At 42.9% G+C, this 17,914-nt stretch overlaps 1 protein-coding gene across 1 annotated transcript in view; it reads right to left on the reverse strand.

The window, feature by feature from the left end:
• The window catches only part of MAST4 (microtubule associated serine/threonine kinase family member 4), a 550,485-nt gene that overhangs the window by 450,937 nt on the left and 81,634 nt on the right, over positions 1 to 17,914 (reverse strand). Inside the window, exons 5-7 of the mRNA XM_024753080.1 lie at positions 17,850 to 17,877; positions 780 to 816; positions 363 to 374 (exon numbers count right to left, since the gene is read on the reverse strand). Of these exons, the coding sequence (XP_024608848.1) occupies positions 363 to 374; positions 780 to 816; positions 17,850 to 17,877 (77 nt within the window). The remainder of the gene's footprint in view (positions 1 to 362; positions 375 to 779; positions 817 to 17,849; positions 17,878 to 17,914) is intronic.

The raw sequence follows: 17,914 nt of genomic DNA on the forward strand, positions 1-17,914 counted from the left end.
CCTGCCTCGAGGTGGCAAAAAGAAGTTAGGGTTTATCCTGACTGCACTGAGAGCCATCGTAGCACATTTTAAGCAGAGAAGTGATGTGACTGAAGCTTGAAACAAGCATATGTTTTAAACAAGATGCATGCTAATGAATGAATGGAAGATGGACTACAGGAAGGAAGAAGCCAAAGCAGAAACATCAGTAATGTGCAAGAATTCAAGTGACACAGGTAACGGTTTCACTTGGTCACAGTCATGGTCAAGGGTTGTGACAGTGGAGATGGTGACAAGGCGGCAGCTTAAAGGTAGGGACCACAGAATGTGCAGAGCTTGGGCTGCAGATTTAAAAAGCACAGGGGAATGAAGAAACCATTCACAATTTGGGGGGGCTAAAGGTACACGGTGATGCTACTTTTGAGATGAGAAACCAAGAACTCTGTCTTGTGCTTATTAGTTTACCTATTAGATATCCAAGTGGAGATGCTAGGCAGATGGTTGGACCATGAATCTGGAGCTCACGGGACAGGAAACACCACCTCACAGGTATGTTCATAGTCAAGGGACTAACTAGATCACTTCAAGCAAATGTCTATATGGAGGAGAGAGCCAGGGACAAAGTCCTGAACTATTTCAACTCTTGTTGATGGAGCAAAAGAGGAGGTCCCTGTAAAATGGAGAAGAAAAACCAGGAGTACGTGGGGTTCCAGTAGCAGAAAAAAGAGAGGTGGATGGGTAGGGATGGACAATGCAGTGGAGAATAGAAGGTTTGAGGAGAGAAGGGCAGGTGATGTGACACCATCGTCTCAGGAAATGGGAACGGCAGAGAGAGGACTAGCAGAGCTGAGATTAGCCAGTAAGCTTGGTTGTGTGGTTGTCTCCAGAATACTCAGCTGCAGGTACTGAGGGGGAAGATGCTTGGATTCTGCAAAGTCAGAGCTGTGTTAAGGCCAGCTCACTGGGGAAGGGAGAGAGATGGGCAAGGGATTAGTTGAGAGTCCAGATTACATACTCTTGAGTTAGGAGGGAAGCCAGGCCATAAGAGGGCTGATAGATTGCAAAACAGAGGCAGAGCCAGTGGACTGGAGGCTGCCAAGCAAAAGTGAGGGTGTACGTACGTTGATGGATAGGAAGTGGTGGTGGTCAGATAATGGAATATTGGAAGTTCAGATTTTGGAGGTGTCGCATTATTGGGGTTGACTTGGCCTAAGATGCAGTTCTTAAACACTTTTGTCTCAGGATCCTTTTGTATTCTTGAAAGCTACTGAGTGTCATATCTATTATACATTATTATGGTTATATCTGTTAATAGTTACCATATTAGAAATTAAAGCAGACATTTAAAAATACTAATTCATGGGACTTCCCTGGCAGTCCAGTGGAAGCATCCACTGCCAGGGGATCTGGCCTCAATCCCTGGTCCGGGAACTAAGATCCCGCAAGCCGCGAGACACAGCCAAAAACTAAAGTAAAATAAAATAAAAATACTAATTCATTTTAAAATAAATCCAATACATGTAAACATAAATAATATTCTTATGAGCAAATAATTGTTTTTTCAAAAAACAATGGAAGAGTACCATTCTTTTACCTATTTGCAGATCTCTTTGATAAAAGAAGAAAGCTGGGCTTCCCTGGTGGTGCAGTGGTTGAGAGTCTGCCTGCCGATGCAGGGGACGCGGGTTCGTGCCCTGGTTCGGGAAGATCCCACATGCCGCGGAGCGGCTGGGCCCGTGAGCCATGGCCGCTGAGCCTGCGCGTCCGGAGCCTGTGCTCCGCAACGGGAGAGGCCACAACAGTGAGAGGCCCGCGTACCGCAAAAAAAAAAAAAAAAAAGAAGAAAGCTGTATTCCCATATCTGATTCTTCATTCAATCTACTGCAGTATATTGTCTTGGTCAAAGTATATAAAGAAAATTTGGCCTTGTACAGATATATGCAGTTGAAAAAGGGAGGAGTATTATAATAGCCTTTCAGATAATTGTAGATATTATCCCTCAATATTACACTAAACCTCAACAAGTGCTAGTTTCTTAAAGGTTAGTTGCAATAGGAATATGAAACCATATCTATGAACAGTTCAGACTTTGTAATACTATATCCATTGGTTTTTCTTGCACGTCGAATGGATAGATCTTTTATCCATGAAGAACTTTGTTAAATCATGTGTCAGTCATTTGGAAAATACTGCTTCTTTACATTATATAGATTTTCCAAAAATTTACACATCAGAAAAGTCTTTAAGTTTCCAGGAAGTTTTCAGGCTCAGGGTAGTAGATGTAAGTTTTCCAAAATTCTAATTTTCAATTGAAGGCTTAAATTTATCACTGGGAACAAATACAATCAATTATTTTCCTGAAGAGGCAAATTGACTTCTTTCAAGAAAATGTCTGCCAACTAACCAAGTCTGATAACCACAGTTCTTCTGCTAGTCATGCTTTCAAGCAAAAATGGTGTTCCATAGAGGAAAAATATGGCTAGTTCAGCTCCCAATTCAAACAATCACACAGGTACTTTTTCCTTGAGACAACCACCATATTTCACTCTGCAGAGATGCGTTGTGCATGCTTCCCATTTTAGCACACAGAATAATAAAGTGTTCTAAAGGGCTGAGATATAATAAAATCAATACTATTTTACTGTTCCATCAGTAACATTCTTAAGTGCAACTGGCATGATTTACTGCAAGCGAGAGTGAAGAAAACAGTAACAGCTCGTACCATTTGGTGCTAGAAGTTTCACTCACCACTGCTTTTGCCCATCAGTGCAAACATCAACACAGTAAAAATAATGTCTTAGTATTATTATGAAAACAACCGTGGCCTTGCAGACCTTTGAAAGGGTCCAGTGGATCCCAAGATGTCCACAGACCACACTTCAAGAACTATTAGCCCAAGTCATGTCCATGAACGTGTGTGTGTGTGGCCGAACTCAGAGGGAGAAGAGTTTGTTGGATTGAGGAAGCCTAAGACCTGAGAGGCCCAAATGTAGACATGCATCACGTGGGTGCTAATGTTACTGAGAACGACAGGAGTATGAAGGGAAAGGGAAAAAAAAATAAATGAGGAGATGACATTAATGAATGGCTGGTTGAGACTAGGAAGACTCTAAAACCTGTAAGGGGTACTAAAGCCTGATGACGTGCTTCAAAGAACTGCAGATTTTCTAAGGAGAAAGAAGGAACAATAGCTTGGAAGTGGCAATAACAGCAGTGAGAATACCTTCCCTGCTTGCAAGCTCTGAGGTAAGGGAGAGGGACCACTGGCTGGCAAGAAACCAGTGAGGGGTGGGCTTCTGGCACAGCTTCACTGGCTTCTCTCACCTATGGCATGGTACTCAGACCCACACCTTACAGTCACCTGGGGAGCTCTTTAAAAACAACCAAGCTTGAGGCTCCACACCAAGAAATTCAAATTCAAAGACGTCTGGGGTGGGCCCTGGGCAACTTATTCTTTCCATAGATCTCCCTGATGATTCTGATGCTTAGTCCATGCTGAAAACCACTGGCAGGTGGTAGAAATGCCATTTGAAACTTATTTCCACCTCTAAAAAGCCTCCACTCCAGCCAACTTAAAGACTGTGAGCTTTCCCCCAAGTACGCGCACATACCATCTACTTCACCTAAAATATTCTATCCCTACCTATGTAAGCCTTATCCGTGCCTTCAAGGTTGGAACAAATCCTTCCCTTGTTTAAAGCCTTTTTGTAATCATCACAACCTTGGTGAAGGCCTCCTGACCTCCACTGTACTTGCTAGCTTCTCTTTCCACAGTTACACACCCTTGTGTTATTGTGCTATCTCTAAATGTACTATGGGCCTATCTGGATTGGAAGCTCCTGGTGAGTCGGGGCTGCATCTTAGGGGATTTCATAGCATCTAGCACTGTGTTTTCAACAGTGGGCATTTAAAATATGTGATCTAAACATCACATTTCGCTCGTATTGCTAGTGACATTTTTTTCATATTCTTGTGAAGGAGTGAAAATAAAACACACATTTGGTAGTTCAGATATTTCACTCCCAAATCAGGGTCTTCCTCAAAGGGCTTCACTTATTAAAAGAATATGAAAATGAATAATAAAGTATTTTATAGCTTTCATTTCCCTGTAAAACACATTTACACATTTTAAAATATTTTAATCCTGTATTGTTTTAAAATGTATTACAATTGTAAAATTATACTACAGGCATCAACATTTGTAAAACTTTTATACTTCATGTGACTGCAGTACTGATCTTTAAAGACTGTTGAGAGCGAGGCAAAGCACAGGACACGAAACATTAGTTAAGGAAGTCCCAAGGGAGGCTAGCTGCTAACCTCACAACGGAGGACCTTCAGACTTTCAGTCCCAAGAACATGCTCAACAGAGCAAGAGACCCACTAGTCCCTAGAAAAAATATCTTGTGAAATCTTGTAACCTTTGCACTATTGTGGCTAGTTCATTTGGGAGCTTCTTAATTCAGTGAAAAACAATACAGAATTTACAGTCAAAAATATACATTTCTGCATTCACGCGAGCTATTTTCATTATTCAGTTTTTAAACAAGACTCTCTAATCCCATCCCTTTCCCTTTTCCTCTTACCTGCCTGACAGCTACCATTGCCCTATTTCAAAGCGCATTGGGAAACGTACTACAGAATAGTTGGGGAATCAAAAAATAAGGAATGCAATGCAAACGAGTTGACTAATTATCAGAATCTCTAGCAAAATGGTTTAATGAGTCTACTGCATAGAAGCAGTCAGTAAAAGACCCGCTTGAGTGTTCTGGTGGTGGACAGCTGTTGCCTCTAATATATTTTTAAAAACACCTACCAGGGATGGAAGATGAACATGAATTGTTCTGCAAGCTGGGTCTAGCCTATGTGATTCAGGACAGCCCTAAAGTAAGGCCAAGCAAGACCCAGCCAAAGAGAAGTGGGCTTGAATAAAGAATGAATATAAGATAAGCGTAAGCACAGAAGTGTTTATACAGGGAAAAAGAGGATGTAGAAGAGTAATGAGAGGAAGAAGTGTGCCTGAATCTCTGATCCAATCAGAGTTAAGTTAGAACTAAGGTTGAATTTTCTTTCAACTCCTTGCAAAGCTTTTCTTAGGTGGAATTGAGTTCTCAAAATGAGAGAGGGAAAATCACCTTTTATATAACTTAGCTGAGGGAGTAGTCTAATATTCAGTATCTTTCAAGGCTACACAGAAGAAGACTCTTGTTAGGGATATCCTATGTATGGCCTTGGACTCCTACAATTATTTACACACACACACACACACACACACACACACACACAATTCCTCCCTTGATGTAAGTCAAAATAAAATTAGGTACCACTAATTGTACATTACTAATGAAGCCTCAATCTTGGACATGAACCACCATTACCATAAATAACTAAGAGATGGCTGTTATCAAGATCATTTTCTATGTAGCCTTTTGTTATTGTAACCCACCTACTCTGAAAAATGTTTTACTCAATTTGATCTTTGCACATTAAAAATGGACTTAACATTATATGAGATATTTCTTTGGCTTTGGCAAGAAGCCTACGAGAATTAAGACACTTGGAAAAAGCAGTAATTAATTTAGAATTAAACCATCATAGCCAATAGTACAAAAAGGTAATGATTTCTCAAAAGAGAATTCTCCAGCAAAGGGATCCGAAATTCCCTACTTTTGTGCCAAGAAAATTTCTTACATATTCAAAATTTCTTAGTATATACAATTTGTGGGAAAGGAAATCAATCCAATTTTAATGCTTGACAACAATAACAATTGCAGCTCCACCATTTACCAGGTTTTGGAAACTTAGTAATTTAGGTTAGCAACTTGCCTAAGTTACTGTCACTCTAAATGAGTTATTTGGAGAATGAGTAAAATCCAACGAGGCAATATTATATAAGTCACTTAGTAAAGTGCACTCAATAACAGTCACACAATAAGTATGTTGAAATGAAAATGTCCGATTCTTATTTACCAACCTAAATTGAAAGCAGCTATCAATATTCTACTTCAAGATGCCCGACAGGCTTCATAATGCTGAAGAGAGTAGCCATCCTACAATAAGGTATCATCAGCAGGATGGACACATTCACACTTCCAGAACTACAGGAATAAGGTCATTAAAGTAGAGACAACAACTTCACCAGAAGTTCCATGGTTCTGGCGCTCTTAAAATTCACCTCTTCAAATTGTCAACAGTACTAGATAAAAAGTTCTTTGTTTTCTTCTCTCAGAACTCACACAAGTACACAAAGAAGGCTCATAAAGGGTCAACTGCTTGAATGAAGTGATCATAATCGAGGTAAGAAAAGGGAATCACCAGGTATCTTTCAGAACATTCTAGTATTTCAAGAAAAGGGAGTTTGAAAACTTTCTGACAATTGACAGCTAATGACCCATGAAGTTTTAACTCAAGGCTAGGAAGCAATAACTAGAAGAAAACTATAGCAAATATTTTCAACCATAGACAATGAAAACAAACACACAATTCCTCAATAAAGGTTATGTGGTTACCACAATACAAAAAACATAAAAACTAATCTCCTTCCCAGATTTCAGTCCTATACATTCTTATGAAATAGCAGCCCTAAATATATTTCACTGACAGAATATTCCAAAGGTTTTCAAATGCTCCTTTATTCATTACTTAACCCTCAGATTAGCAATCCTGGGAGGTAGACAAGGAGGGTATCATGGTTCTCATTTTTAAAATGAAGAAATTGAGACATTAAAAGTTAAATGATTTGCCCAAGGTCACAAGCCCAGTAAGTAGGGGAACAGGAACACAGTTTCCCTAAATCAGAGCTATTCCATCACCCCAGGCAGATTAATTTATTCCTTAGGAAGATTAATGTGACTGCAAGGACTAAAAAGTTTCACATCACGCGCCTGCAATACACTTAAAGCTTTCCAACAGAGGAGGCCAATACCAGGTGTACCCAAGTCACGTGAAAAAACTAAAACCCAAATGATTTATGTTACTACTCAGTAGGATGTACAGAGTATAATTTGAGATTCTATTACCCTCTTGTAATACTTATGCCTTCCAGGCAGACAGTGCTCTACAATGTACTACACTACCAGGTACTGTCCATTTTAATGAGTGTTAGGATAAAAAGTAAACTATTTAATCAGAAACACAGAGCTCAGGTTACCTAGTCACTGGAGGTGTTATCCATCAACTTCAAGGACACACAAACCCCCAAAGGTAACCAGCACACATTGGACAAGGCTTAGAATTCCCAACGATTTGGAAGCCATTAGATTTTAAGATCAAGGTAGGTCAAATACATAATAAGGTACTGGGCTAAACCTTCTCAGGGAAGATGGGACAGTGGTAGATTTAGGAAGGAAAGCAAAGAGAAAGAGAAGCCTCTGACAAGGGAAGTCAACTAAAAAGGAGAAGAGTCAGTATCCAGAAAGTGGAAGAGTAGACAGTCTAAAAGCCCAGAGTCATCACTGGGGGTTCACAGTAGACGTGAGTACTCCAAGGAGACCCATCTCCCCCTCTCCTTGGGATTGAAGAAACCCTGATTAGGGTACAGTACAGATCAAATCTGACCCTGGTCTCTCTTCTAAGAGCTCACAAGATGTTTCAGGGGAGACCTAAGGTAAAATGATAAAACAGCATGGGATCAGATAGCCTGAAGAAAAGAATACTAAGTAGCAATGAATGGTCTCTATGAACATGAAGAATTTTTATAAAGATCAAAATAACCAACTGTTTGCATTTTTGCTAAAGCTTAAATTGCAGAAAGAGAAACTGTTTAAGCAGAGCAGTTACTGACTCTTAAAACACTGTTACTAGGAGACCCTCAGATCCTCCTTTAACTTTTTTTTTTCCAAGGATAGAATAAAATGCCTGAAATAAAGTGCCTGAAATGCCTGGGAGAAGTCTTTTGTGGTTCTGTTGTGATGAGCAGAGCATCATTTTAGGGGCATAAATTTACACGTAAGCCTTTTAAACCAAATTTTTACCAAACGCTCCTCTTCAGTTAAGTATATCCCTGGTCCCCACTCACTAGAAGGGCTGCCTGGCCTTAGTGGCCAGTCTTGGTCCAAGAAAGGTCCTTCCCCATCTCTTCCCACCTCTCCCCTAGCCTAACCAAGAGTTCAGAACGTCACCCTAGTTCTCAGTCCCTGAAATCACAGAACACTGAATGGGAATCATTTTCCTATAAGTTAATCTTGTATAATACAGCAATCATGCTTTCCTCTTTGTCTCATTCCAGAAGTACTAGAAAAGATACCACTCTACTCAATACCCATCTAAGAGAGTCTGTGGAAAGACTGGTTCTTTTCTTGCCCAAGGAAATAGAGTAAGGTGTTAAGAGCCAGCCCCTTTTTGTCTTACCCTCACCAGAGCACAGCGTTCTGGTCACCCCTGTAGGTTCGACCTCTGCAGAATTCAGCTTTACAAAAGGGCAATCGTAGGAATTAGCCTGCCTAGTAAGGCTTGGCACATCCAAATCTGCTCTGAAACCATGAACAGAACTGGTTCCAGATAATGCTTCAGGAGTTATGATTGCCAGAACATTCCTAAGGTTACTTCATGCCTATTTGAGTGGGCATGTCAAAGCTGCAGGCACCCTTACCAATGTGCCCAGGGACACCGGTGTTGTAGGACGGTCTTGGCATGGATGTGCTCTGAGGCAGAAGCACCTGAGCCTAGTGGGAACTGTGCTAAAAAAAAAAAAAAAATCTGAAGGTACCATGACCTTACATGGATAGTGAATCATCCTGTATGATGTCCAAACCAAGCCAAAGGTTTACCCGACCGTGGAAAAGTTTGACGATTCTCATGGGTATAAGATCTGGACATAAGACCAGTTCAGCTACTTATGCAGAGTCATCGCAAGTGAATGTTCTGCGCCACATGCATGCACCTGGAGAACTGCAGTATGATCTTCAGATGTGACAGAAAACACCCACTGAATTTAGGATCATTGTCTTTTTTAAAATCAACTTTGTCCTTTAAAAAAAAAAAAAGCTGCTGGAAAACAAAACATGAAACCGAACAATTGTAGGTAGGCAATTGAAGTTAGGATTTCCACCCATCCACTAATAAAAAAAAAAAATTTTTTTAAAGGAAAAAGCACACTGACTTTCAGTCTTCCAAATGACAACCAATTCAAAATCCCTTGAAATAAAAGGAAAAGTTTACCTAAATAAGGCTTAAATATGATGGCTATACTTATACATTGTAAATTTTGTATAAATACTTTCCATGTATAAGGAACCAAATTAGGTATTTGACAGTACCAAAAATATACATGCTGTAATCCCTGCCCAGAGCTCACACACTCTTACAGGGGGGAAGGGGGAGAGGGGGGTGGAGGGGAAGCGGGAGGGTTTGAAAAAGAGTGAGGAAAAACTGGAACCTAGAAAGCAAATTTTTTTTTTCCAAGAGCATAAAATGTAAGGGTTAGAGTAGGGAAGAAGCACAGGGAAAGAGCTGATTATGGGCTAATGAGGAAACAATCCAACTTGAAGCATACAATGGGAATTTTGATACCGTGAATGTGCTGCTTTTAGGTTCCATTCGGGCAGTGGAGCTAATGGAGGGAAAGCTTGTCCTAGTAGGGGACAGCTGAGAAAGACAAACAGGAGCCCTTCCTTTAAATCTTATTAAAATAACTTTACTCCCATGACAGATTTTTATCTCATTTTTAAATCTCCAAATTAGGAAATTCAAATCTTCGGTTTGCTTACTCAGAAAGAGACATTTCTATAAAACTGTCATATACTTTTGAAAGTGTATACAGCTATAATAAAAACATAACAATAAGCAGAGTAGCAGTGACTGCTGATGGCTATCATTTGTTGAATGCAGATTATTGAGCCAGACCCTGTTTAAATACTTAAAGATATTAACTCAGTTAATCCTATAACCACCCTCTGAGGTTAAGGAATCTTATTATTCCCATTTTACTGGTAAAGAAACTAAGGCACAGAGAGGTTACTACTACCCTCAAGTCACAAAACTATTGGCAGGGCCTAAAGACTTTAACCGAGGTGGTCTGACTCTAGTGCCCACATTTTTAACCCCCATGCTCTTTCCTCTAAAGCAAACTTCAATAGGAACTACATCCTCTTTCTGCAGTAATGGACACAGTGAGAAGGTCTCTCTCCTACACATGGCTCCTGAAACAAAGGACAAAATGATGGTGAATCTACTTATTTCTATGAAACACATAATTAACTCAACCACTGCCATCCTGGAGGAACGTTTTCTTCCATACCTACTCTCTTATTTCATCAATGATTTCTTTTAGAAAAAAAAATTCTCTAGAGAGTAAGAAAAGCAAAATGGCTAACTATGTTTGCCTCTACTGAAACAACTATGCAAATACTTTACTTCCCGACTTCTAATTCCTAGGAAATATTTTGCTTCCTAATTTCCTAATACCTAAAATAATTATTTCCTAATTCCTAATAACGTTCCTAATTTCTATTTCTCTGATCCTTTAGAATTTACCAGATTACCTTTGTAGAGCTCATTTGACTATGTGTGTAGCTCTTATTTTGCTAAGTGTACAAGCCCTTTGCCCATCTGTTCCTGTTCTTACACTCTAAGAACCACTAGAATCCTAGAGGCCAACAGCAGGCCCTCCTTCTCCCACAAGAGCACAGAGGTGCTGACTTAGCACCAGCAAATGCTGGTTCCCTGCAGCATTTCCAATCTGTCAAGGTGACCCCTCTTCATAACCCTTCCTCTTGCCTACTATAGGCCCTCAAAAATGACTAATCCTTACTCTTTCCAGGAACAGTGGGATGAAAATGAAAACCTCTCTGCTTGTAACTGACAAAGCAATTGTTACACTGTCTAGGCCTGACTAATTAGACATGTGACTGGCAACTAGCCCTTCAGGCAATTTTTCATCCCTGACTTTTAGCCAAGTATAGGTATAAGACAGGCACATGTACCTACACCCATGTTCATAGATATACATATGAATATATATGAATGAATATATTTATGTATTTATGTATATTTATGTATATATGTATATTTATGTGCATACACACACACACATACACACACACATATATATACACACACACATATAAAACAAATTCCTTCCAGAGCAATTATGCACCTGGTTTCCAAACACATTTAACTGAACCTACTGTTGCTTCAAATGAAGTTTCTACTTAATTGTTAACTGTGTGTGAATTATTAACTAGTGCTCTTGCATAACAGAACATAAAAAAGAAAAGAGAAAAAGAGCTCCTAGTATAACTAGAAGATTCAAGAAACGACTACACGTTCCCTCAATGGTTGGTTATACGACAGACTTCTTCCCTTTCCTTGGGGTTTGCAGTCAGCTTTCAAGTGCTGGAGGCAGGCTGGCCTGAACGGCCATACAGGAAGAGGGCCATTCGTATCTGTGCCCTATTTCGAAGAAAAGATGTTGAAACAGGCTCTGCAGAGCAAGCACTACCTCAGCTTTCATCCTAAGTGTGGAACTGAACACACTGATCTCCCTTAAATACCCACTCACCCCGCTGTGCCTTTTAAAATAAGCTGCCATGTTAGTACCTAAAGCAGTGAAGCCTTTCTCCAAAACCTAAGAGATTAGGGTGAAAGACGCAGAAGGTTTGTGTGCTGATACTGTAATTCCTAAGGTATACTACTATCTTCCCAGCACGAACCCCTGTGCTCCACTCTCTCATCACGAACAGCATGCTTGGATTCCAGGTCCACGTGAATACCAGTTTCTACATCATATATCAGCCCACCTCACATTGCCAAGGGGAACACTGATGTTTAACCTTGATCCACTTGTTATCTCAAAGCTAAAAGAGGGAGCTCGATGATGTGCCCAGGGGTCTAGCTTACCTGGGGCAAACCAAATCCCACTCTTAGGTCATCTTCTGGGGACACACATTTACTGACCCCAAGGCATGCCTTGGAACGTGGTTGTTAGGTATGCACAGCTGACCAGGGAAATCTGCTCCAGAGGTGTTGGGGTGCCAGCTAAGCTTTGGGACATTCTTCTTTCATTACTTTAGGTGGCCCATCAGCCCTGATCCTAGCTGGAAGACCTGAAGGCTTGTCAACTAAGAGAACAGGATAGTACAGGTAAGAACAGCAGTTTGGGGCTTCCCTGGTGGCACAGTGGTTGAGAGTCCGCCTGCCGATGCAGGGGACACAGGTTCGTGCCCCGGTCCGGGAGGATCCCACATGCCGCGAAGCGGCTGCGCCCGTGAGCCATGGCCACTGGGCCTGCGCGTCCGGAGCCTGTGCCCCGCAGCGGGAGAGGCCGCAGCAGTGAGAGGCCCGCGTACCGCAACAACAACAAAAAAAAGGAACAGCAGTTTGAAGACAGATGTCTATTCCATCAGGTCAGGCACTAGCTCTGGGTTATTTTGGAAAACACTACTACATGTACCTTTTAAATACAGGTGGGTCAACAGCCAGCAGAAGGCATCTGATGGTCCAAAGTATCAGAATAACTGCAGTAAAAGGGCATCCCGATGTTAGCTCTTAATGGTACTCTTGCTTCAATCTACATAATGCCAAAGGGTTAATGTCCAAAACTAGAGCTGGGGGCGAATTAAGGTATTTAATCTTTTAAATGGCAGCCAAAATAATGCTGACAGGCCCTGGAAAAAAATGAGCTTGTGTTGTAGGGCAGTGAGGTAGCTGCTCATCAATCAGAAGGAAGTGAATACCCATTTCTAAAACTCAGGGTCTTATTTTCTAGCCAAGGTGAGTCCTGGGGGCTGGGTCTCCTCTATCGGGTCCTTTCCTCCAAAGGCCCCACCATTCCTTCCCCATCTTTCATTCCATCCACAGCTCCCTATTACCACCAGCCAAGGGAACAGCCAAAGAACAATGTAGAATACAACTAACAACCTCTTCAAAGGTCAGCCTTTGTGGAAGAAAAAAACAGATGCTTTTCTAGCTTACTTATACAATTATTTGTCCCCCACCCCCTTCACCCCTTCAGATAAGTAGGTTATTACCAATGGCACTCTCCCTCTCACGCAGTAGGAACAATACATAACATTTCTTCCCTCCTTACACTGCGCCAGGCACTATACTAAATGCTTTTATGTATTATCTAATTTAACAATTCCAGAAGATAGGCCCCACTATTGTCCTCTTTTCCCAGTTATAATGTTGTCAAACAGTAGGTCTAGAATTCAAACCAGGCATGACTCTAGAGCCCTAACTAAACTGAACCCACCTTTACTTTTAGCTTATCTCTTGACAATTCACTGCTCTCAGCATCAGTACTGACATAGCATCTTTCATGTGTGAAAACTTTTAGTGTCTAGGTGATTCCTCAAGTGGCCCTTTCGGTACTCACAAGCTTATGAAGGCAGTTAAGGAACTATAACTTAGATTAATGACAATGCTAATGAGATTAACCTCAATGGCCCCATATTTTAGGCACCAAGCATGTACGGCCAGGTGTGCCTGACACATCCTCATCCATTTCTGGGGTGTGAGTCCATCATGACTGTTCTTGGCTCTGATTTAAGGGGCAGCCTTGTAACATCGGTCCACATAGACATTTCACCACAGGAAGTGGCAGCAGACCTATCCAACCCAGATGCTTTCCTATAGGTCAGGAAGCAAGTATGTTTATGATCTGAAATAAAGCGTGGACACCTGTTTACACATTAAAGCAGTTAAAATACAAACAGACATACACACTAGACTGTCCAGCGTCCCATCCCCCTGCCTACTCCTGAGTTACCTGTCACCTTAACTGATGCTCCAGCTGTCTTTACCCATCCCCCCAAATGATCCTATACTGAGGAGTTAATGATGGTAAAGCTATCTGGGGGTACGGGGGCTGGAGGAGAAGGTCAGTGAGAGAAGAGGTGTGCAAGAAAGCAGTGACAACTGAAGGCAAGCTTGCTGTTGTGGCTTCAGGAAGAGGCGGTTTGGGAGAAAACGGAAAGTGACATACGTACAGGGTGGGCCAGGGTTCAGCAGCTGCACTGTCACCCCCACAGGCCATTCCTGAAACACCCAGACCTTCCCTGCAATTTCCTCTTGTCAGCCAGGCTGTGCCCTTCAGCATGAGAAGCACAAATATAAAGCAATTAGGGCTAAGGAAGCATGTTCAGAATTAAGTTTGTGGTTGAACAGAGAAGGGCAGAGCCAAAGTTAAATCCAGAGGATCTCTGCCACCTGTTTTCACGTATCTGTGTGGTGAGTCACCCAGGAAGTCTGTTCCAAATGCAGGTTGCTGAGACCTAGCCCTCCCGGATGCTGAGTCAGTCCTTCTGGAGTGGGGCCCTGGAATCTGCCTTCTCGATGGGCCCCAGGTGATGTGATGCAGGTGCTTCCGGCCACAATGGACCAAATGCTGACTCAGCCGTCCCCGCCCGGCAGCTGGGCAAGAACTTCTGGATGAAGAGCTGGAGGCCTGGGCTCAAGTCCTGACTCTCGCTGCTCAGAAGTGTCAGGACCTGCGCGCCAAGTCATCCGATGTCTCTGGATGTCCTTTTTCTGTTAAATGAGGAGACTGGAAATGATCTCTCAGGGTCCCTTCTAGCTCTGAAATACTGTGACTGTGAAAAGTGCTTCTGATAGTAAGCCTGGGAGCCCAATACATTTTTGCTTCATGAACTCTCGAAGTTAGCACCTTTGGTATGCACATGGATGTGCCCGGGCGTGAGGGGTGACGTCAGACTGGATTTGGGAGCATCACGTTGTTAAAACCTCATGGAACTGGACACATCCTCTGCCACGGTCTCCCTTGTGGCCAAAGGCACATGCCCCGTGACAGGGAGGTCAGAGGTGCAGGTGACACAGAAGGGGCTCAACAACCGGCACAGATGCCAGGAAGGCCCGTCCTTGCCCTTGGGCTGCTCAGACTCCCATGTGCACATGTGCTCCAAGTCAAGGGGACTCCTGCTCTAAAGACAGCTCCTCCAATAACTGCCCAGGGAAAGACCATCAACACGGTCTTGATTCTTTTCTACCTCAGATTTGCCTTTTGAGAGGACTGAGGGGAAGAGCGGCACCCCAAGGAATGGAGGGAGACCTCCCTTCCGCTTCAGCACGAGCATAACTGCACCAAGAGCTTCCCCCCTGCCCAGAAGTATAGCACTTGTTCACTCTTCTCTGTGAAATCACAGCTTGTTTCTTCAGTAAGTAAAGCATCTGAACTAACAGGGGATTTAAAGAAGGTGGAGGGAAAAGGCCTTGCCCTAAAATAAGATCTGTGGGCACCACGGACGCTGAGCTGCAAGAAGCTGAGCTGACATTCTCATTCCCTCTTTAATTACTAAGGGAGGGGGTGCCAGCAGCAGACGCAGAGGGGACTGTCAATGAGGTTAGGAGGTACCCTGAAGGGCGATGAATGACAGCACAGATACAGGCTTAGCATCTGCTGCTTGGCTCTTCCCTTATTTCCTTCTAAGACAACCAAAGAAATTAGATTACCAACCAGTGAATCCTATAAAGGAAAAATGTCCACAGGACTCTGCCTCAATTTAACGTCTCTTTCCAGAATGAAAGGAGCCAGAAACTAGTACATTGAAAGGGACCCCAGGTTCACAAAGCATATTCCCAGCCTTTCCCCGGCTCAACCTTCCATCTGGGTGCAGCATTTCAGATGGAGGCCATAGGCCTGATCCAAACAATGAAACTGGGCTGTCTGACATGGATGTAAGGTTCTCCTTCCTTCCTCAAGGTGTGCAAGGTCAGCCTTTACCCACAGGGGAAGGGAGGACCTAATCGATACTCAAGGAGTTGGTAAATTTATGCATACAAGAACAATAATATTTGAGTAATAGCAACTGTAACAGGAAGAAAAAAGTCTACACTGAGCTTGGTGATTCAGAATATGGGATTTGCAGGATGACAATTCCACCATCAGCCCAAGGGCATTGGTCAAGGTGAGAGCCACGTGAGAGCCCTGCACAGGGCACAGCAGAGAGCGTACATGCTCGAAAGTACAGAGTTTATGCCTCCCCGACACTAGAAAAAGCCCGCAACCCTACCGAGAAGCCCACAGCTTCCATCTCGTTAGGACTGCTGTAAGGGTGTAGCTCTGTGTGCTTTTCACACAGCATGTTTGCTCTAGGACTGCGACGTTTATCAAGTTTAAACAGTGGGCAAGGAAGACGGCTAAGAGGTTATGGCAACTGGGAAGAAAACACCTCACCAGGCTCCCTCTTCCATGAGGTCTACACACAGGGTTTCTAACTGGCCTCTCTCCTCTGTTAGGAAACCAGAGACGGCAAACATCACACACGGAGGCCGCTCGGGGGCCCACGTCTGCCACCAGCGCGGGTGCCACTGAAGCAGCTTTCTGAACATAAAGCACCCTTGAGTTCTGCCAGAAATGGAGGACTTGGCCGTATCCAATCATCACTACATCTGTTCAATTCTATCTCCTAATACGATTTGGATTGGCCCCCTCCTCGCTGACCACCACTGCAGCTTTAATCCCCGCCCTCATCTCTCCCTCCCCCGAACTATCTCACCCATTGTCCTCTATCTCCACTGCCAAGAGGAATCCTTCTAAAATCTAATCTGATAAAGCAGTCACTAGCTCTCTATTTTTCAAATGCCCCCCATCCTCACAAAAGAAGGTTCTCAAACTCTGTCAGACGCCACAGTTGCGTAAACCTGACCCCACCCCCAGACAGTCCTACCTGACGGCGGGGCAGAAGGGTCGGACCCAGAACCCGCATTCAACACGTTAATCGGGTGATGGAGCGCTGGCGGTGTTTACCTTCGGAGGGTCTTTCATTATCCCAGAATAAGACACTAAGAGAGAAGTTAGAGAGTGGGAAGGAGAAATGCCCAAGGAGTAAAATGAGTCCAGGGATCAGCACAGACTTTCACAACGCAGTTTCTGGTGATTGCACATTTCCAACTTGGGGATCCTTTACAAGGCTGTAACTTTCAAATCGTGCCGCGAGCTAACTGCTTTTATGCTAATCTCTCTCCATAAATACCATTGCTGGAGAAGACGCATGCACTGGTTGGCATCGTAAAGGCCAAAAACCTGGAAAACACCGCTTTTTCAACTTTTAACTTCCACGCTGGGTCCAGGCCCCAGAACTTTCCTCACTTGCGATAACGGATGCAAGAGGCGCTCAATAAATGTCCACCGAGGAGCGTGGCCAATGCAGCCTACAAAGCATACAAAGCCCGAAAAGCTGCTCCTCCACTAAATGACCTTCCGAAAAATGATATTCTATGAACGAACTCTTTAGCCCAGTTCCCAATACTGGATGATGAATCAATATGTAATTTTCTTGACAGAACCATTATTTTGCAACTTGTTTATATATTTTTTTAAGTATGAAAGAGACTGCTCGACGTCTCTGGCAAGTTAAACTCCCATAACAATTACCTTTAGAATTTACTTCGTCAGCCAGGCAATTCTAACATACTGACATCTGAAGGATGAAAATCAGTTTAAAGGAAAACACCTTTAATGTGAAAACCGTGAGCCTCCTAAACAGTGGCTGCTTGGGTAATGGCAGCCTGGTGCCAATTAAGAAAAACCTCCTTCTCAGCAAGTGCTCTGCTGATTGGTTTATGAGCCCATCTTTTCAAATCAAATATTCATTGTCTCATGTAGCTCCTTTTTATAAGACCTTCCCTTCCAGCTTTATGATACATTAATATTCCCAGGTCTGAAAGCTCTTCTGAGTCTTTCACTAGCCTTGTACAGATTATTTAAAAATTTCAATAGCCTTGTGAGGCGAGCTTTGGGGGAACTTCAACCTTCAGGTAACCTTAAGGCCTATGAGAGCAGTGTGGGCAAATATGCTGGTGAAATGTTTGAAACTGCCCCATGGCCTAGCTGGTCACAATTAGTGGTCACAAGCAATGTGCGACTTACTAGGCTTCCCTTCCAGGTGGGCTCAGCTTTTGGGGTTAGAAACCCCCATCTTCACAACTGACATCCGCTGGCTTCAGCTCTGCCTCTGTGGTCACACCACCCACCCTT

This window comes from Neophocaena asiaeorientalis, unplaced genomic scaffold (assembly GCF_003031525.2).
Source record: "Neophocaena asiaeorientalis asiaeorientalis breed wild unplaced genomic scaffold, Neophocaena_asiaeorientalis_V1.1 scaffold399, whole genome shotgun sequence".
NCBI lineage: Eukaryota > Metazoa > Chordata > Mammalia > Artiodactyla > Phocoenidae > Neophocaena > Neophocaena asiaeorientalis.